This window comes from Anomaloglossus baeobatrachus, chromosome 1 (assembly GCF_048569485.1).
Source record: "Anomaloglossus baeobatrachus isolate aAnoBae1 chromosome 1, aAnoBae1.hap1, whole genome shotgun sequence".
Classification (NCBI taxonomy): Eukaryota; Metazoa; Chordata; class Amphibia; order Anura; family Aromobatidae; genus Anomaloglossus; species Anomaloglossus baeobatrachus.
The window spans coordinates 192,562,343-192,583,962 of NC_134353.1; the positions used below are offsets into that span (position 1 = coordinate 192,562,343).

Here is a 21,620-nt window from a genome sequence, read left to right on the forward strand (position 1 = left end):
AAACCCCACCTTATATACCTCTCAGTACTCCTGTATCACCTGCAATCAGTGGGAGCACATATTCCAGCAGCCTTATTAATCGATCACCAACTATGAACATAGAAGGATCTGCCCAGATTCTTATCAGGCAGAGCAGGTATACACATCCTCCTGTTCATGCAGGGCGGATCGGAACGATTTCACCCATCCTGCCCATCAAACTTACAGTTCAAGTGGACTCTAATCACTGTGCCCGTGCGATCCGCACTCAATCCATCAGGTCTGGGTTGCCCCGGCGGCCACTAGCGCGCACGCGCGGCTGGATAATATTTCTTCCGCGCTCCAGAGTGGAACGCACACACCGCGCATGCGCGGGATCACGCTCTCCAAGTATCGCGTGTATGTTGCCCGGGCGGCCACTAGTGCGCACGCGCGGCTGGTTCAAAGTTCATCCGCGTTCCAAGGTGGAACGCACATACCGCGCATGCGTGGGTCACACTCTAATATTATTGGCTAATAGGCGATATTTCAGCGTACCACTCTGGAACGCACCAGCCGCACAAGTGCAAACCATAATGGACAACCAAAAGAGATTTTTAAAAACACAAAAAAATAGTATTGTAAGTTAAATCGGTTAGCTATCACTGCCACCACTGGTAATTCCTAATATGTAGGGGAACACGAATAATAGCACCTAAAGAGCATGACACAGTCACCAGTCTCTTAGTCATGAATCAGTAATATTGTAAATTCTTTGGAGCCACTTGAACAATGTCCACATTAATAAGGGAATAAGGGATCGAAAACAATATATATAGGGTCGGCATAAACCAAACTAACACTGCACAAAAATGGGAGAACATAAATGATGGGAAAACCCAACAATACATCAAACACTGGAAGAACTGTAGGGGCAAATTCACTGCACCCCACAACCACCATAATAGCTCCCACAAGCCTACATGGGCTTGTGGGAGCTATTATGGTGGTTGTGGGGTGCAGGTGGTGGCAGTGATAGCTAACCGATTTAACTTACAATACTATTTTTTTGTGTTTTTAAAAATCTCTTTTGGTTGTCCATTATGGTTTGCACTTGTGCGGCTGGTGCGTTCCAGAGTGGTACGCTGAAATATCGCCTATTAGCCAATAATATTAGAGTGTGACCCACGCATGCGCGGTATGTGCGTTCCACCTTGGAACGCGGATGAACTTTGAACCAGCCGCGCGTGCGCACTAGTGGCCGCCCGGGCAACATTCCCGCGCATGCGCGGTGTGTGCGTTCCACTCTGGAGCGCGGAAGAAATATTATCCAGCCGCGCGTGCGCGCTAGTGGCCGCCGGGGCAACCCAGACCTGATGGATTGAGTGCGGATCGCACGGGCACAGTGATTAGAGTCCACTTGAACTGTAAGTTTGATGGGCAGGATGGGTGAAATCGTTCCGATCCGCCCTGCATGAACAGGAGGATGTGTATACCTGCTCTGCCTGATAAGAATCTGGGCAGATCCTTCTATGTTCATAGTTGGTGATCGATTAATAAGGCTGCTGGAATATGTGCTCCCACTGATTGCAGGTGATACAGGAGTACTGAGAGGTATATAAGGTGGGGTTTTGGCAGTATGCAGCGTCCCACTGGCCATTAGCACATACACTTAAAGCGGTGTGTGAACACACTGACTGAAAGCAAGTAGTGTAATGTATTGACCTGCCACTGCAGGCTTTACCTTCTTTTTCTCCCCTGAGGAACTCTCCGGTCACACGGAGAGGGAAACGCGTTGGGAGGGGTTTTGTGTATTTATTGGGGTAGTTATCCTGACTTGGGTGCTGCCCTTGTAAGGGCGGAAGCTATTGCAGGGGCACGACAGGGGTAATGTAACTGTACTGTTTATCCCCTGCTTTACATCATTGGTCTGGTGTCCGCCCGCCTTGGATTATACAGTGGTGTGGATCCCTCAGGAGAAGAACTGGGTGAGATCCTTCCTTTTATTATACTTCACTTTGCACGTTGATTTATTTTATCATTATATTTATTAAAAGTTATATTTTAAATCCTTGCTATACAACACATGGGGTGGCTGTGCAAAATTTCGTGATCTTTAATGCAATGGTGCGGATTCCTTTAGTGGACATACACACACACACACACACACACACACACTCACACTCAGCTTTTTATATTAGATAGCAATTTCCATGGACAGCCCATAAGATGCACAATTTACTTGGAGACATACAATTCCTAATAAATATGGCACGTGCTGCATCAGTTTTTATTCAAAGTTTACATATCAGACACCAGTCTTGAGACATACTCTCACTATTTGTGCTCAGAAATTCCACACAAGATATAGCCATTGTACAGAATGATCATACTGACAGATCAATCTACTGTTCCCAGCCATATTTGTTGTGTGAAAATTCTAGGCAGGCCTGTATTTAGTCAGGGAAGCAAATTGAGCACTTGCACAAGGCCTCCATTCCCAAATTCCCCCCACTCAACGTAGACCTACAAAGCCCAGGCCACCTGCCTGAACAAACCAGAAACTGCATTGATAACTCTTCTAACATAAATTTTGTTGACTACAAAGAAACGTGATCTTTAAGAATTTTGGAATGCTGAATCCAAAAAGCACATCAATTTCCTCCAGTTAAGTCTGTTCCTCAGCAAAACGATGTTTACTAAGGAATAATGATGGGTGGATTTGCAGATAACCAGAACTGGTGGACCTAACCGGATTAAAAAAATCCAGTTCCGGCTTGGAATTGATCCCGGTTATTTGGCTGGATGACAGTCCCTATACAAGTCTATGGAGACCAGAATCTGCTGATTAAAATTAATGGTAGAAGGGATAGGGGGATTGGAGTAAACGGACTGTACTTACCAATCCTCCAGGTGGCTCTAACTGCTCCCGCGGCCTCTCATTCAATTCCAGGGCCACTCATTATCCTTCATGTATATGCACTGCTTTCCACGCCCACCAGCATCTGTGATTGGTTGCAGTCAGATGCACCCCCACACTGAGTGGCAGTGAGTCAGCTGACTGCTTCTAATCAGAGACTCTACATGTATCTATCATGGTATAATTATAACTAAATAGCTAAATAAATAAACTATTTGGTTGGCTGCAGCCCCCAGCCGTGCGCTTATCTTGACTGTGTTTCAAAACAAGAGGAACCTCATGCGGCTTTTTTTTTTTTTTTTAAATATTTAAATAAATAATTTTAAAAACTTACATGTGATCCCCCCCAATTTTGATACCTAGCTATGATAAAGCCAACAGCTGGGAGCTGGTATTCTCAGGCTGGGGAGACCCATGGTTATTGGGCCCCCCAGGGTAAAACTAGCAGCTTGCAGCCACAAAAGATTGCCGCATTTAATGAATATTTTATTTATTTATTTATTTTTACTGTATGCTATAGACCCGCAGACAGGGTCAATAATTGGAAGCGTCAGAGACGCTGTCACTCAAAGTGGGGGCGCATCTGACTGCAACCAATCACAAACGCTGAAGGGTGGGGAAAGTGGTGCATATGTAATGAAGGATAATGAGCGGCCACGGAAGCGAATGAGCAGCCGTGGAAGCAGTTGCAGCTGCACGAAGCCTCTGTAAGTATAGCGTGCTCACTTTATTCTTATTTTCTTTATTTTTCCTTTATTTTTTTATTTCATGAATTGCCAGATCTGGATCAATACCTGGAATTCCCTGAAAGTTTCGGGACCAGCACTTGGGTATATTTCAAACTGCGCGGACCTGGACTTTTACAATCCAGGTCCACCCATCACTACTAGGAAATTATTATTGTAATAACGTAAATTTATTTATAATTTTAATTATATTATTTAGATATGGTGAATATGAAAAAAGAAGTGCTGAATATGCAATAGGTATACCACGGGGTAAATTTCTCATTATTACACGTAACTTAATTTATGGTATACCTCCAGGTACATTCCTCATTTTTACACATTATTTATGGACATCAATGATTACTTTGCCTGTGTGGATTGGATGGGTTGTTATTGACATTTGGTAAGAATTTCATGTCAATAGCACCATTAGAAATATATTTACTTTGAAAATTGGTAAATACATTCAATACTTATTTCAGCTACAGATAGGGATTTAGATGAAAATGTATTCATCCTTCAGACCACGCCTTTAAGGCCCGTTTCACACGTCAGTGAAAAACACTGTCATTCTTCACTGACGTGTAAAACATGCACATGTCCCTCCGTGTTCCGTGATTCACGGCACACGTGGGTTGTCCATGTGCAATCCGTGACCCGTGATTGCATATGGACATTACTCACATGCCTTCACTCCTCCTGTCCATGGTGCTGAATTCCTCGGGTCTGCAGCGTCCACCCACCGCTCTCAGCAGATACTTTCTGGTCGGCTGTTCCTGCTCTCATGAATATTCATGAGCCAGGCAGGAGCTGCCGAGAGTGGAGGCTGCAGAGTGAATCGCAGGCAAGGTAAGTTGAAAATACTTAATATTTAATATGTCCATGATTTTCTGGTACGTGTTTCACGGATCACACCATAGTGTGGTCCGTGGGTCATCAGTGATGCCAGAAAAAAACTGACATGTCTCAGTGCAGAAACACGGCCACAGGTGTACGCTGCACGGAGACACGTTCAGTGAAAAATCACTGATGTGTGAGCAGACCCATTGATTATAATGAGTCTGCATATGTCAGTGATTCTGGTACGTATAAAAAAAAGCACATATGTACCAGAATCACTGACGTGGGAAGGGGGCCTAACTCTGCTAAAAAGGTTTTGGTTGTATATGTCATCCAATACTTAAACCATTTGTGGATGATGCAGGAATGGTCATATTCTTTCACATTTGTGATTGTTTTACACCTATAGGACAAGTATATGTGATTTTGTACTTAAAGCTTATCAGGCCTATTTCAGGTTTAAACTTGGTGACCAGGAAACATTTTGGTCACCATATAAATGATGTGTCATGTGGTGTTTGGCTCCACACTCACGGAGTGCAACGACGGTGTCAGATTCTGTTCACATTGTAGAGTCTGACAGGCAATCTGATGTCTCCTAGTTGATCAGTCAGAGCTGGGTGTCGGCTGATTCATTTACATTTCTCCCCAGTCCTGCAGGAGTTAATTCCTGTGGATTGATGTGCAGCTCCTGGAGCTCAGGTTGTTGATTACCACCCACGGCCATCTCCTTCCTATTTAAGAGATGGGAGTCTGTTTCTCTGAGCCAATAATAGCTTCAGCATAGCTCCAGGGATTCTGTTCTTTTGTGGCGATCCAGTTCTTGGTGACCTGTAGAATGGTACTTTGAGTGGTGTGTAAGTTCCCTTGATGTGCGTTTATTTCCTTCATTTTTTCTTTATTCCCTCTGTACATGTGTGTAACAAGGAGTGCGTGTGTGTGTAACAAGGAGTGCGTGTGTGTGTACCATACAATGTGTAGCAAAGAATGTGTGTGTTGTAGTATCCAAAATTTCAAGATACTGGCTGTGTAGAGAATGGTTCGCCTAAGAGAAGATAAAGATGTTGATTCATCAAGGAATTTATTTGTTTATGCCACAACAAAAAATATTATTTTTGGCAGCACATCGCCCAGTGTAAACAGGACATTTGTTGTTTCCATCATTCTTCATCAGCCTGTGTAAAAAGGCTTATATTTGATCAATGCTTGTTTAACAGTGTGAAATTAGTTTGTGCAAATGCACTTAAGCGTATGTGCATACGTTTCTGCACCATTTCAGCATCTCTTAGCAGGGAAAACACAGCTGCAAAAATGCACATTTTGACTCATTTTATATTTATTTTTGCATGTGTTTTTCACCTGCGTTTTCTACTGTTTTTGGACATCAATCATTGCTATAGAGAAAGATAGACAGAGGCAAACAGATATAGACACAGATACAGACATATAAACAGACATAGAAATATAGACATGTAAGTACCCAACCCCCCCTACATATAATAAAATTGAGACCTGTGAAGCTTATTGGACAGCTTTTTAGAAATAGATCAATAAAAAAGAAAAAAATTACGTGGGTTCCCCCCTAGTTTTGATAACCAATAAAGGTAACACAGACAGCTTGTGAGCTGATACTATCAGGCTGGGAATATCCATAGGGTTTAATGTTATTATATGTCTGTCTCTCTATCTATATCTATCTATTTCTATTTATTATCTATCTTTATAGGTCCAACAGAAATAAAAGGAATCCCTTCTCCAATCATTAATGTATAAATCCTTTATTGTTACAACAACTCAAAGGCATATACATATTAAAACAATTTAAAAGGAGAAAATAGGGGAATGTGTAGTATGCAAAAAAACACACCCAGGGCATAAGATACAAATGTTTGAATCAAACCATAATAAATATAATATAATATTAAATAATGGATGGTAGTGATGCATAGGTTAAATATGTAAACATGTATACAGTCATATGAAAAAGTTTGGGCACCCCTATTAATGTTAAACTTTTTTCTTTATAACAATTTGGGTTTTTGTAGCTGCTATTTCAGTTTCATATATCTAATAACTGATGGACTGAGTAATATTTCTGGATTGAAATGAGGTTTATTGTCCTAACAGAAAATGTACACTCCGCATTTAAACAAGATTTGACCGGTGCAATAGTATGGGCACCCTTATCAATTTCTTGATTTGAACACTCCTAACTACTTTTTACTGACTTACTAAAGCACTAAATTGGTTTTGTAACCTCATTGAGCTTTGAACTTCATAGGCAAGTGTATCCAATCATGAGAAAAGGTATTTAAGGTGGCCACTTGCAAGTTGTTCTCCTATTTGAATCTCCTATGAAGAGTAGCATCATGGGCTCCTCAAAACAACTCTCAAATGATCTGAAAACAAAGATTATTCAACATAGTTGTTCAGGGGAAGGATACAAAAAGTTGTCTCAGAGATTTAAACTGCCAGTTTCCACTGTGAGGAACATAGTAAGGAAATGGAAGAACACAGGTACAGTTGTTAAGCCCAGAAGTGACAGGCCAAGAAAAATATCAGAGAGGCAGAGAAGAAGAATGGTGAGAACAGTCAAGGACAATCCACAGACCACCTCCAAAGACCTGCAGCTTCATCTTGCTGCAGATGGTGTCAATGTGCATCGGTCAACAATACAGCACACGTTGCACAAGGAGAAGCTGTATGGGAGAGTGATGTGAAAGAAGCCGTTTCTGCAAGCACGCCACAAACAGAGTCGCCTGAGGTATGCAAAAGCAGATTTGGACAAGCCAGTTCCATTTTGGAAGAAGGTCCTGTGGACTGATGAAACAAAGATTGAGTTGTTTGGTCATACAAAAAGGCGTTATGCATGGAGGCAAAAAAACACGGCATTCCAGGAAAAGCACTTGCTACCCACAGTAAAATTTGGTGGCTTTGGGGCTGTGTGGCCAATGCCAGCACCGGGAATCTTGTTAAAGTTGAGGGTCACATGGATTCAACTCATTATCAGCAGATTCTTGACAATAATGTGCAAGAATCAGAGACGAAGTAGAAGTTACGCATGGGATGGATATTTCAGCAAGCCAATAATCCAAAACATCGCTCCAAATCTACTCAGGCATTCATGCAGAGGAACAATTACAATGTTCTGGAATGGCCATCCCAGTCCCCAGACCTGAATATCATTGAACATCTGTGGGATGATTTGAAGCATGCTGTCCATGCTCGGCGACCATCAAACTTAACTGAACTGGAATTGTTTTGTAAACAGGAATGGTCAAATATACCTTCATCCAGGATCCAGGAACTCATTAAAGCTACAGGAAGTGACTAGAGGCTGTTATTTTTGCAAAAGCAGGATCTACAAAATATTAATGTCACTTTTATGTTGAGGTGCCCATACTTTTGCACTGGTCAAATTTTGTTTAAATGCGGATTGCAAATTTTCTGTTAGTACAATAAACCTCTTTTCAATCCAGAAATATTACTCAGTCCATCAGTTATTAGATATATGAAACTGAAACAGCTGTTGCAAAAACCCAAATTGTTATAAAGAAAAAAGGTTAACATTAATAGGGGTGCCCAAACTTTTTCATATGACTGTATATAAAGATTAAAGAAAGTAAACAGACTGTGTGTGGGAATAATTTCTCCAAGGTGTAAAAGTATGGGAGTCTTACACAGGGAGAACTAAGCCAGTGCAAACAAATGAGTAGACCGAGGTGTAAAATCAAATAATAACCACACATAACCATTATATGTGTAATACACCTGTAACCAATGCATCAAAATCGTTACCATATGAATGGGCCCCAGGGACCCCCAGGCATTTGACACTCATATTGACACTGGGGCCGAATAGTTTTTTATAATTTATCTCTATAACTTTCACTGTTGTCTAAAAACACAAAGAAAAAAGCAAGCATAAACGCTGCAAAAACTAAAAAACGCAGCAAATGCGCCAATAATTTTTATATCTGCATTTTTATAGCTTTTTTAAATCGGCTATTTGCTACAAAAAAAACTGCATCCATTATGCAGTGTTTCTGCAGCAATTTGAAGCGCACATGTGCTGTCAAATCGCTACAGAATATTCAGCAGTTATGTGCGCATGAGCCCTAAATGTTTCTGTCTGAATTGTACAATATGTTAGCATTTGCAGAACCACTTTTATTTTTTTCCTCGGCCACCCTTTATCTAAAATTGGCATTGATTCTTGGTTAGAAGTTTTAGTTTGCAAAGTTTGTTCAGTGCATAGTAGCTCATAATGTGGGACATTTAGTTTTAATTAAAAGCTTGCTGGAGTAAAATGTAACAAATTTATGAAGAAGCGCACCTCTTAATACATTTGTTGCATCATCATGTGTGCCAGGGAAGCAAATATACAATATTTTAGATAAACCTTACTCTGTTTCCTCGAATGCTTTTTTAAAATGGCGTGAACAGTGTAAAACATAAAATGTTGCACATTTGGTGCAAAACAGTAGTACTAAAATATTCTGTAATAAAGTCTTTAAAGGGAACCTGTCACCTACTCACCTGCGGGGTGGTCTGGTGCAGTCTGAAAGGCATCGCTGGTCTTGACCTGGCGCCTCCTCTATCCTTGGGATCGCTGTCCTCTTTCTCTGCTTCGTGTCGATGACGCGTCCTATGACATCCACACAGTGTCCTCCATTGTGTTCTTGAGCAGGCACACTTCTCTCTGCCCTGCTGCGGACATAACAAAGTACTGTAATGCACAAACACGGGGAAAGGTCAAAGACCACCCATACTTGTGCACCACAATCATTTGAGCTGCCCTTTGCAGGATAGAGAGAAGTCCGCATGCGCAGAAGTGCAATGGAGGACATTATGTGGACACATCATCCACACGAAGCAAGAAGGAGGATGACAATCACAAGGATAGAGGAGAAACTGGGTCAAGGCTAGTGACGCCCATTGGATTTGTCCACCCTGTAGGTAAGTAGGTGACAGGTCCCCTTTAATAAATTGCCCTCATATGTGGTTGCTTTCTGGACATCTACCTCTTGTGTTCATCTTGTGGTTTACATATTAAACCCTGCAATGATGCAGCCTGTTATGGCCTTAAGGACCCAGTGAGTAGTAGGGGATGAAACTAAAAATGTGATTTTCTGTACAAAAGGATGCAGATCTGGAGAATGCTGAGTATAAGTATAGAGACTGGGTTGGACCCGTATGTTTGTTATGTAATCTTCCCTCCTCAATGTCCTGTCTGTGGAAGATTACTTGTAAGAAAAGAGGTCACCAATTCTAATTTATTTCTTACACGCGGCCCATTATTATTGAGCATTGTATGAAAGCGACACCTTCTGTCAAAGCTATATTTCTCCATAACAAAAATTACATTGTAAGATAAAAAGCATTCCGTAATTCCTTTTTGCTTGAAATACATTTTCTTTCTATACACCAAATAACAGTTTGATTTTCTCCCTTTTCCGTACTGTGACTGTCTGTTTGTGACCCAGACACATTTAGTTTTGAAACCAGAATCTGAGAAAAGCTGGCTATGAACGATAAGAGAAGGGATAGAATATTCCGGATTGATGTCATTATCATATCATTTTACCTGGCACTTGAAAGCTACTAATGTCACCACATTTCATATCTTGCAGCTGTTTTAAAATCAGTAAACATCAATTGATTACTTCTTTTGCAAAAAGGCAGATCCTTTCATGGTAGATAGAGTTTAGTCTCGGCACTAAATTTGCACTTAATTTTTGTATTCCCCTTTCTTTGCAGTCCTGGATATATCATTGTATTAGAATACTACATTTATAGTTATCAGGCAGTGCAGAAAATGATACACACAAAACTTTTACATGTAGTACTTAAAAGAAAACAATATCCGTTGCCTAGATGTGACTCATATATTACAACATGACATAAATAACAACATGGATAGTACTACGCAGCAACCAGTGGCTTTGGTGGATGTGGGAAAATTGGCTTCAGTCGGCTTGAATGCTTAGAATATTCAAAGTCCCCAAAAGCTTTTAACTTTGATACATTCTAAATGTTTAAGGTATATACATTGGCATGTAAAAGTCTACTCATCTCTGGTCAAAATTACTGTTATTGTGAGCAGTTAAGCAAGTTGAAGATTAAATTATCTTTAAAAGGCATAAAGTTAAAGACGACACATTTATGTTGTATTTTAGGCAATTTTTTTAATATTTTCATCCTTTACATTTTTAAATTAACAAAAAAGGAAAATGGACAGATGCAAGAGTTTGGGTTAGTACCTCGTATCACACCCTTTGGTAAGTATCCCTGCTTGTAAACGCTTTTTGTAGCAAGCCAAGAATCTTTCAGTTCTTGTTTGAGAGATTTACATCCATTCTTCCTTGGAAAAGTCTTCCAGTTCTGTGAGATTCCTGGGTCATCTTGCATGCACTGCTCTTTGAGGGCTAGCCACATATTTTCAATAATGTTCAGATCAGGTGACGGTGAGGGTCATTGCAAAACCTTCAGCTTGCACCTTCTGAGGTAGTCTATTGTGGACTTTCACATGTGTTTAGGATTTTACAAGCTATCCTCTTTTTCACTTCTACCTTCTTACAACTAATTTCTGTGAGAGCTGCTCGTATGATTGCTAGAAACAAAAATCAGAACCCTAGCTTGGCTTCAAAAAACCTTCAGGAAAATTTAGCAGACTCTGGAGTTGTGGTACATTGTTCTACTGTTCATAGACTCCTGCACAAATATAGCCTTCATGGAAGAGTCATCACAAGAAAACCTTTCCTTCATCCTCACCATAAAATTTAGGGTTAGGGGTGCTTCACACATAGCGACATCGACGTCGCTGTTACGTCACCATTTTCTGGTAAGTCGCTGTTATGATCGCTGCTTAGCTGTCAAACACAGCGACGCAGCAGCGATCATAATGTCACTACATGTGCAGAGAGCAGGGAGCCGCGCACACTGCTTAGCGCTGGCTCCTTGCTTTCCTAGCTACAGTACACATCGGGTTAATTAACCCGATGTGTACTGCAGCTACATGTGCAGAGAGCCGGAGCTGGCAGCACAGGCAGCGTGAGAGCTGCGGAGGCTGACAACTAAGGTAAATATCGGGTAACCACCTTGGTTACCCGATGTTTACCCTGGTTACAGCTTACCGCAGCTGCCAGATGCCGGCTCCTGCTCCCTGCTCGCTTCATTTCATCGCTCTCTCGCTGTCACACACAGCGATCTGTGTGTCACAGCGGGAGAGCGCCTTTGAAGAAAACGAACCAGGGCTGTGTGTAACGAGCAGCGATCTCGCAGCAGGGGCCAGAGCGCTGCTCAGTGTCACACACAGCGAAATCGCTAATGAGGTCACTGTTGCGTCACCAAAACCATGCCGTAGCAGCGATTTCGGTAGCGATCTCGCTATGTGTGAAGCACCCCTAAGAAGTATGCAAAAGAACATCTAAACAAGCCTGATGCATTTTGGAAAGACGTTTCTGGATCAATGAGATTAAAATAGTATCTTTCTTTGTGTGGAGAAATCTTTCGCCACAATGATCAAAGATATATGTGGAGAAAAATGGGCACAGAACTTCAGGAAAAGAACATGTTGGAAACCATTAAGCATGGGGGTGGATCAATCATACTTTGGGGTTGTGTTAAAGCCAATGGCACAGGGAACATTTCCCAATTAGAGGGAAGAATGGATTCAATTAAATTTCAACATATTCTTCATGCAAACATAACACCATCTGTAAAAAAGTTGAAATTGAAAAGATGATGACTTTTACAAATGGATAATGATTCAATACACACGTCAAAAAACTACAATATTTCACCTCAAAAGGCGCAAATTGAAGGTCTTACAATGGCCCTCACAGTGTACTGTTCTGAACATCATTGAAAATCTGGGACTAGACCACAAAAGAGCAGTGCATGCAAGACGAGCCAGGAATCTCACAGAACTGGAAGACTTTTCCAAGGACGAATTGATGAAAATCCCTCAAAGAAAAATTGAAAGCCTCTTGGCTGGATACAAAAAACATTTTTTACAACTGTAACACTTGTCAATGGGGTGCTACTAACCGTGCAGGGTGCCCAAACGTTTGCATCTGCTCATTTGCCTTTTTGTTAATTTAAAAATGTAAGAGATTAAAATAATTGTATTTGATTTGCCTAAAACATAAAGAAAATGTGTTATCTCTAACTTTATATCTTGTAGAGATCATTTCATTTTCAACTTGTTTAACTGTTCACAATAACAGTAATTTGGGGTACTAATTTTTTCCATGCCACTGTTTTGCATTGAAGTAGAGACAGGTAAGTTTGAAGGCATACTAGAGAAATGTAAAAAAGGCTCTAAATATATCGTCAGTAGATTAAGAGTTTTCAAGAATATGTACAGAGCAGCTTGTAATGTCAAAATGGAAAAGCTGTAAAAGTACTACCGTATTTTTCGCTTTATAAGACGCACTTTTGTTCCCCCAAATTTTGGGGGAAAGTAGGGGGTGCGTCTTATAAACCGAATATACGGATTATATACTGCAGGGTCCAGGGGAGGTGGGGCCGCTCTGGAGCGGTGCTGGGGGAGCTGGTGGAGGCTGGTATAGACTTGTGAAGCTGAGGGCGGCAGCGTTTGATCTCCTGCACCCGCTCATATAATATGCACAGCTGCTGTCCACCCCTGTGGTGCTGAAATTGCACCGCGGTGATGGGCTGGGGGAGCTGTGCATATTATATCTGCCCGTGCTTCCCTTTGCTCACAAATGCCCCCTCCCCCTGTGTTATCTATGGCCCCCATGCTGCTACCCATAGTAAAATAATAAACTCGTTACTCACCTCCTCCAGCATCTGCCGTCTCCCTCCTGCCGCTATGATCAGGCATGCAGAGATAACACACTGCTGTGCCGATCACATGACGGGGACTGTGAACCAGGAAATGCAGGAGGCCGGAGTTCAACCCCGAGGAGGGGTACACGAGGGAGCACAGCGCTGGAGAAGGTAAGGAAAGAGTTTATTTTACTAAAAGCAGCAGCATGGGGCAGCGTGTGTGCCAGCCACAGGGGCCAGGGTGTGTGCTAGCCACAGGGGCCAGGGTGTGTGCCAGCCACAGGGGCCAGCAAGTGTGCCAGCCACAGGGGCCAGCGTGTGTGCCGGCCACAGGGGCCAGGGTGTGTGCCAGCCACAGGGGCCAGCAAGTGTGCCAGCCACAGGGGCCAGCGTGTGTGCCGGCCACAGGGGCCAGCGTGTGTGCCAGCCACAGGGGCCAGCGTGTGTGCCAGCCACAGGGGCCAGCGTGTGTGCCAGCCACAGGGGCCAGCGTGTGTGCCAGCCACAGGGGGCAGCGTGTGTGACAGCCACAGGGGGCAGCGTGTGTGCCGGCCACAGGGGCCAGGGTGTGTGCCAGCCACAGGGGCCAGCAAGTGTGCCAGCCACAGGGGCCAGCGTGTGTGCCGGCCACAGGGGCCAGCGTGTGTGCCAGCCACAGGGGCCAGCGTGTGTGCCAGCCACAGGGGCCAGCGTGTGTGCCAGCCACAGGGGGCAGCGTGTGTGACAGCCACAGGGGGCAGCGTGTGTGACAGCCACAGGGGGCAGCGTGTGTGACAGCCACAGGGGGCTGCGTGTGTGACAGCCACAGGGGGCAGCGTGTGTGACAGCCACAGGGGGCAGCGTGCGTGACAGCCACAGGGGGCAGCGTGTTTGACAGCCACAGGGGGCAGCGTGTGTGCCAGCCACGGGGCAGCGTGTGTGCCAGCCACAGGGGCCAGGGTGTGTGCCAGCCACAGGGGCCAGGGTGTGTGCCAGCCACAGGGGCCAGGGTGTGTGCCAGCCACAGGGGCCAGGGTGTGTGCCAGCCACAGGGGCCAGCGTGTGTGCCAGCCACAGGGGGCAGCGTGTGTGCCAGCCACAGGGGGCAGCGTGTGTGACAACCACAGGGGGCAGAGTGTGTGCCAGCCACAGGGGGTAGCGTGTGTGCCAGCCACAGGGGGCCAGTTTGTGCCAGCCACAGGGGCCAGCGTGTGTGCCAGCCACAGAGGGCAGTGTGTGTGCCAGCCACAGGGGGCAGCGTGTGTGACAGCCACAGGGGGCAGCGTGTGTGACAGCCACAGGGGGCAGCGTGTGTGCCAGCCACAGGGGGTAGCGTGTGTGCCAGCCACAGGGGGCCAGTTTGTGCCAGCCACAGGGGGCAGCGTGACAGCCATAGGGGACATGTTGCATCACTGGGGGACGTGTGCCAGCCCAAGGGGGCTATATTCAATATAAGGTGGCCATATCCAGATTAAGGGGGCTAATTTTAGGATGGGGGCTATGAGGGACATATACTCTATATGATTTGTTAGACAGACACTGGCATTATTAGACGGACCCCATTTATTAAAAAAAATTCTCTATTCCTTCACCAAATTTGGGGGTGCGTCTTATAATCCGGTGCGTCTTATAAAGCGAAAAATACGGTAATTATTCTTAATGAAAAAAATTAATTGATATAACACCACTTATTTTCTCAATGCAGCTGAATAGAAGAAAAATGTCAAAACTGTTATATTGAATATATTGAATTAACTAAGTATACAAAGAACAATTAAGTACACCTTTCTTCTTTTTTATAATGCAGCTTGTTACCAGGCAGGTCCATTTGAGATTATGTACAGTGCAGGGTCTAAAGGGATATGGGACTATATGACATGTCATACACTGCAGAAGGCATTGTTAAATGTATCAGTTTTGCCTAAAATATTCCTCTAACCTTATTTACAAAGACACAATTGGACCGGGTGTTTGAAGTTGGCGGGGATGATTTACCATCTTTGAGTTCCAGAACCGCCCTGGAACATATGAACAATCTAAAGTCTATGCTCAATAGAAAAACACGCCTTTGGTGGAACGTGGCCTTTATGAAGAGGTATTTGGACAGAGGGCTGGTTCCGAGGGGATTGAGGGTCAGGGTCTTTCCCTCCTTTACTGTCTCTGATGAGAATATTAAAACTCAATGGGAGGTGGCCGCGGCAGGCTGTTCTAAAGTCTTCATGCGGCTACTCATAGAATTAAATGAGAAATCTATCTGTGAGTTAGAGACGGAGATAGGGGAGACCCAGGCCCTCCTTTCCTCGGAGCTGACCCCTGAGGAGTTGTCCAAGTACCATGAATCTTTGGATAAGGAGTTCTCCAAATGGGAGAAAGAAATCCTGAACACCAAAACAAAAAAGTACCAACGGGATGTTATGGATTATAAAAACGGCCAAGTATTTCGGTGGAGAGGGGTGTCACAACCTAGAAAGAAACACCATCTCTCTATGACGTCAGTATCAGCATCATCACTCTCCTCACTAGATGAGGAGTCTACATCTGACAAAACACGGAACATAAGACCCAATACTAGAGCCACCAATGTCCGTAACAGACAAGGTCCTAGTTTGGGTGGTGGACGTGGGACTCTTCCTCCAGCTCAGAAGAAAGGGACGGATCAGCATCTAGAGGTAATTAATCTTTCTAAACATGTCCTTACTCCCTCTCAGATTGAAGTCCTGAAACTAGGACTTTCATTTGTGCCAGAGGCTAATTTTAATCTTTTTGTAGTGATTAAAGATCTTCACCTATTTCTACGGAAATTGGTGCTACATAAATTACACCATAGGAAAACCTCAGATGTATCTTCACTGTCCACTCTTGAAGAGGAGGCTATTGCCACCCTGGAGGAACTGGAGGCAGAGTCCACCCACCACCCACCAGGTAATTTTCCACAACACACCACATTAAGATCTACCACATTTCCGCCTCTGTCATTATGTCCCCCGATTCAAATCTTTGGGGAATTGGTTACAAGAGACATACGACGTATTTCTTTTAAGGGCGGTAATAATAACTTGACAAGACAGCAACAATCCGCACTCAGAGAACTTCAGTCTCTTGAGGATGTGGTTGTCAAACCCGCCGACAAAGGCGGTAATGTGGTAATATGGCCAGTGGAATTATATGAGAGGGAGGCATGGCGGCAACTAAGAGATCGAGATGCTTATGAATCTCTCCACCATAATCCTATACGTGGCTACACCAATGACCTAGAGGTGATTCTATTACGGGCTTTTGAGGAGGGAATTATCCCGAAGAAAATCTACGAGGGTCTCTTAGTCAAAACTCCAGTGGTTCCAACGTTTTACCTCCTCCCCAAGGTCCATAAAAACCCGAAGGTACCTCCTGGACGTCCTATTGTCTCTGGCATGGGGGGGCTTTGTGATGTTACTTGCAAATTTATCGAACATTATTTGCACCCACTTGTGGAGACATTGCCCTCCCATGTCAGGGACACTTCAGACGTTCTTAGGAGACTAGAGGGTCTGACCTTGGAGGAGGGGGTATCACTGGTGACCATGGATGTTGAGGCCCTCTACTCTAGTATCGATCACCGCGATGGACTTATGGCCGCCCAGTTCTTTTTGGACTCTAGTAATTTGGATCAATCTCTGTCCGGTCTGATTATGGAGTTGTTGGAGTTTGTGTTGACGCACAATTTCTTCGTTTTTCGGGACCGGTTCTTCCTCCAGCGGCGCGGCACTGCGATGGGGGCGGCTTGCGCGCCGTCCTACGCAAACCTCTTTCTCAGTTTTTGGGAGAGGGAGGTTTTCGGGGGCGGCGTGCCGGCGAGCTCCCATGCGCAGTGCTGGCTCCGCTATATAGACGACATCCTTGTCGTCTGGGGAGGAACCGGCCCTGAACTGGAGGATTTTGTGCGTCGACTCAACTCCAACGACCGGAACATCTTCTTGACCCATCAGATCGGACAGAGATCCATTGACTTTTTAGACATCAAGATATCTATAGAGCTGGGCGGAGCAGTGTCCACTACCATCTTCCGTAAGTCCACCGCGGTTAATTCCCTCCTCCATGCCACTTCGGGACACCCTAGGTCAACGGTGGATGCCATTCCTACTGGCCAATTCCTGCGGTTGCGTAGATTATGCTCCTCGGGTAATGCCTTTGAGACTGAATCTAGTGATATGAGGGAGAGATTTATAAGCAGGGGATACAGTAATAGATCCATCAAACGTGGATACCAGCGGGCCAAGTCCTCTAATCGCGATCAATTACTGTCCGGAAGAGCTCCAACGGTGAAGCCAACTGGTTGTGTGGCTAGGTTTATCTCCACCTACTGTCGACAGTGGGAGCAGATAAGGGGGGTCCTTAATAAGCATTGGGCAATCCTTCAAACGGAGCCTTCCCTTGAGGGATATCTGCCTGACCGCCCCATGATGACAGCGAGAAGAGGTAGGAGTCTTAAGGATTTGTTGGTTCACAGCCACTATGTGGCGAGGACTCCCCTCTTTTCGGATGTGGCCCACAACGAGTTGGCTGCTACCCATGTGGCAGTTGTCGGGGATGCAAGAACATCGTTAGGGCCACTACATTTTGCTCTGCTGACGGCCTGAGAGAGTATTCGATCCGAGTCTATATTTCTTGCAACACATCTGGCGTAATATATTACGCTACATGTGGTTGTGACAAAATATACATCGGATTAACCTCTCGGGAACTTCGCATCCGTACGAGAGAACATGTACGTGATATTGTGGCCGCCAAAGAGGTTACCAACCCGGAGACTCTCAAGACAATCCCCCGTCACTTCAGGGAGTTTCACAATTGTGATCCAATCTCCCTGAAGGTTCGTGGGATTGACCGGGTGCATCTTGGTATCCGTGGTGGAGATTTGAAAAAACGTCTTGCACAGGTGGAGTGCCGATGGATTTTTACACTCGGTACCATGTCCCCAAGAGGACTTAATGAACGTCTCACTTTTGTCCCTTTCTTGTAATCCGTTGTTTGTCCTGGATAATAATTACCATTGTAACTTCCGGCTTTTTTGTTGTCCGGAGTCTTGGACCTTGATATGCTGGCCTTTAATGGTAATTGCTACCCCTTGGCAGTTGTATTTATGAGTTTTAGACTTGGTATCAATAGGATAATTGGTCCTTTTGTGCGGTTCTGTTTTCTCAATTTTAACAGTGTTTTTTTGTTTTCTTTAGCCTGGGTCCTACCCCTCCTATGTCTTAAGCCCCTACAGTCTTGGGACACCTCCTGCGGAAGATGTCAATTTTTTACCAACCTTATTTAGACATGGAGTGTCCGTGACGTCGGATCAATTTAAATATATTCATGTCTTACCACAATTTAAATATATACATGTCTTACCACAATTATGTAACGGATATATTTCTATCTATGTATACATGTGGTCATTATATATGTGACGCCTTATTTCTGAATATGTATTCTCATTGTTTATGCATGTATGCGCATTATTTATATATATTATCGCTGCATATGTGGTTGTGAATATGTGAGAGTGGCCGGTATCATTCTCCTCCCTGTCTCTTCACGCATCTTCTGCTTATTTTACGTCCCTTTTTTATCTATCTATTCTTACTAGGGTATATCGCGACTTTTTTGCGGAAGGTTCTTATAACTGACCTCCCGTCCTTCTTACAACTGTGGGCATTTTTTGCCCTGTTTATAAATGGATGGTCTGGCGCCTTTTACTAAGGCGGACTCACCCGATGACGTGTTAGTCTTTACCTCCTGACGCGGCCGCGGTTGGCGTCCTTAGCAGCGGAATTCCGGAAGTGCTGTGACGTCACAGGAAGTTTTCTTCCCTCCGGCTTCCGCTGCTGAGGATCCAGTGCGGCGCGGTTCGCTATACCCCGGTTTTTATGATTAACCTAATGAGGGGGCGTTTGTCGATTGGGGTCTTACCCTATATAAGATTTACTCCTGCACTATTTTTAGTCGTCCCCCGACGAAGCACACGGAGCGAAACACGTGTTGGGACGTTGGTCCCCACGTGTTACCCTGGCCCTCGGCGTCATATTCTCCTGGTAGGTCGCTCTGCCCTTGGCTATTATCTGTTTTTGGCCTCTTTGGCCAGCTTTACTCTTTTTGAGCTTTGTCTGCCTGGTGTTATTAATTATGGTATGACTGCCGTTACTCAGTAGAGACTTGTTCTCCTGAATGAATGCCTGGGACACGTGGGGTTTTCCCCTCCAGCACCATTCCCTTGGTCCTATATTTATTTATGTATGCCTACAATTGATTCCCCTACAGCATTTATAATAAAATAATTATATTTTCATAATATGGCTTGTGTGGGTACATCTGCTATCTGGCAAAATGAAAGACTCTTTCTTCTTGGTTTCAATCATCGGCCACATGTAGCATAATCTGCCTATACAGCACTGACTCCCAGGTTCCGGTGGTTCTAGTAGCCATAAAGCTATGTGCCCACAGGAGTTTGTACCTGCGGGTATATCCGCAGGTACATCTGCAGGTTTCCCGCAGCTTATCGACGGAATCCGCAGCTATTTTTAGCTGCATAGTACAGCGAACTAGCTGTGGTAAACCTGCAGGCATTTGTTCGGCTTACCTGCGGAAATCCCGGCCTCTATCTCCATAGTGTAGAGCCGGGATTTTTGGCATGTATTTCCGCGGAAATAATTGACATGCAGTTACGTGCGGCTGCGGGACATCCGCAGCATATTCTGCAGCGTAACGTATCCGCAGCATGGACACAGCACTCCCCATGTCCCATAGGATAACATGGGGAGTGTCTGTACATGCTGAAACCTGCGGATTTATCTGGAAAATCCAGAAAATCTGCAGATTTTCCACAGATAAATCCGCAGCTTTAATTTCCCATGGGGACATGGCCTTAGTAGTAACAATAAAAGTGCCTCGGGTCAACATGCTGCAAACAAGATACCTATGAGAAAAAGAGAAGGCAGAGAAGAAGCAGAGGCAGGAAGAGAAATAAAACACATAAAAGTGAAATGAATGAAAATATAAATAATAATAAACAACTCTGGCCTACCACAATTATCTTCATCTGCTTGGTTTCCGCACTCATCCACTCCATTGCAATGCATAAATTGGGGAAGGCACTTTGTGATATTACCACAAGGGAAGAATCCAAGAGGACAAGTGCTTTCTGACTGCTCACTTTCCGAATAAACAGCTAAGTAAAATAAAAGACAAAAGTACTTATACTCATGTGTTTTCAAAAAGAGAATTAAAATCTACACAACATATACACTAAAAATTACTTTGCAAGGGACTATGTTCATATATATTTTTATATACGGTGTCTTGAAAAAGTATTCATATCCCATAAACTTTTCCACATTTTTTCATCTTACTTTCAAACTTAACTATTTTACTTAGATTTTATGCAATATTTCGACACTAAGGGGTACTTTGCACACTATGACATCGCAAGCCAATGGTAGCGATGCCGAGCGCGATAGTCCCCGCCCCCGTCGCAGCTGAAATATCTTGTGATAGCTGCCGTAGCGAACATTATCGCTACGTTAGCTTCACATGCACTTACCTGCCATGTGACGTCGCTCTGGCCAGCGAACCGCCTCCTTCCTAAGGGGGTGGGTCGTGCGGCGTCACAGCGATGTCACACGGCAGGCGGCCAATAGAAGCAGTGGGGCGGAGATGAGCGGGACGTAAACATCCCGCCCACCTCCTTCCTTCCTCATTGCAGCCGGGATGCAGATAAGGTGATGTTCCTCACTCCTGCGGCTTCACACACAGCGATGTGTGCTGCCGCAGGAATGAGGAACAACATCATAACATCGGTCCTTCCAAAATTATGGAAATGACCGACACTACACCAATCATACGATTTCGACGCTTTTGCGCTCGTTAATCGTAGTAAAAAGGATTCACATACTCTGATGTCGACAGCGACGCCGGATGTGCGTCATTTTCGATTTGACCCCACCGACATCGCACTTGCGATGTCGTAGTGTGCAAAGTACCCCTTAGTAGCAAGTATTTGTTAATTGTAAAGTAAATCGTACATGGTTTTCTAAATATTTTAAAAATATGAATCTGAAAATTGTGATGTTCATTTTTATAATTTGATACCCCTAGCTAATATCCCGAGCAACCAATTGCTTCAAGAAGTCACATAATTAGTAAACTAAGTCCACCTGTGTGTTATTTTTAGTATAAGTACAGCTGTTATGTGAAGGCCTCAGAGGTTTGTTTGACAACATTATTAATTTGACAGCATAATGAAAACTAAGGAACATATCAGACATCTCAAGAAATCAAGTTGCGGAAAAGAGTAAAGCAGGGTTAGGTTATAAAAAAATAGCTCAAGTTCTGAACATATGACGGAGCACAGTTCAATCAATTATCTAAAAATGGAA

At 44.1% G+C, this 21,620-nt stretch overlaps 1 protein-coding gene across 1 annotated transcript in view; it reads right to left on the bottom strand.

Moving 5' to 3' along the window:
• RXFP1 (relaxin family peptide receptor 1) overlaps nucleotides 1-21,620 on the bottom strand; it is a 492,164-nt gene that overhangs the window by 213,235 nt on the left and 257,309 nt on the right. The window contains exon 2 of the mRNA XM_075347535.1: nucleotides 20,270-20,413. Within this exon, the coding sequence (XP_075203650.1) occupies nucleotides 20,270-20,413 (144 nt within the window). The remainder of the gene's footprint in view (nucleotides 1-20,269; nucleotides 20,414-21,620) is intronic.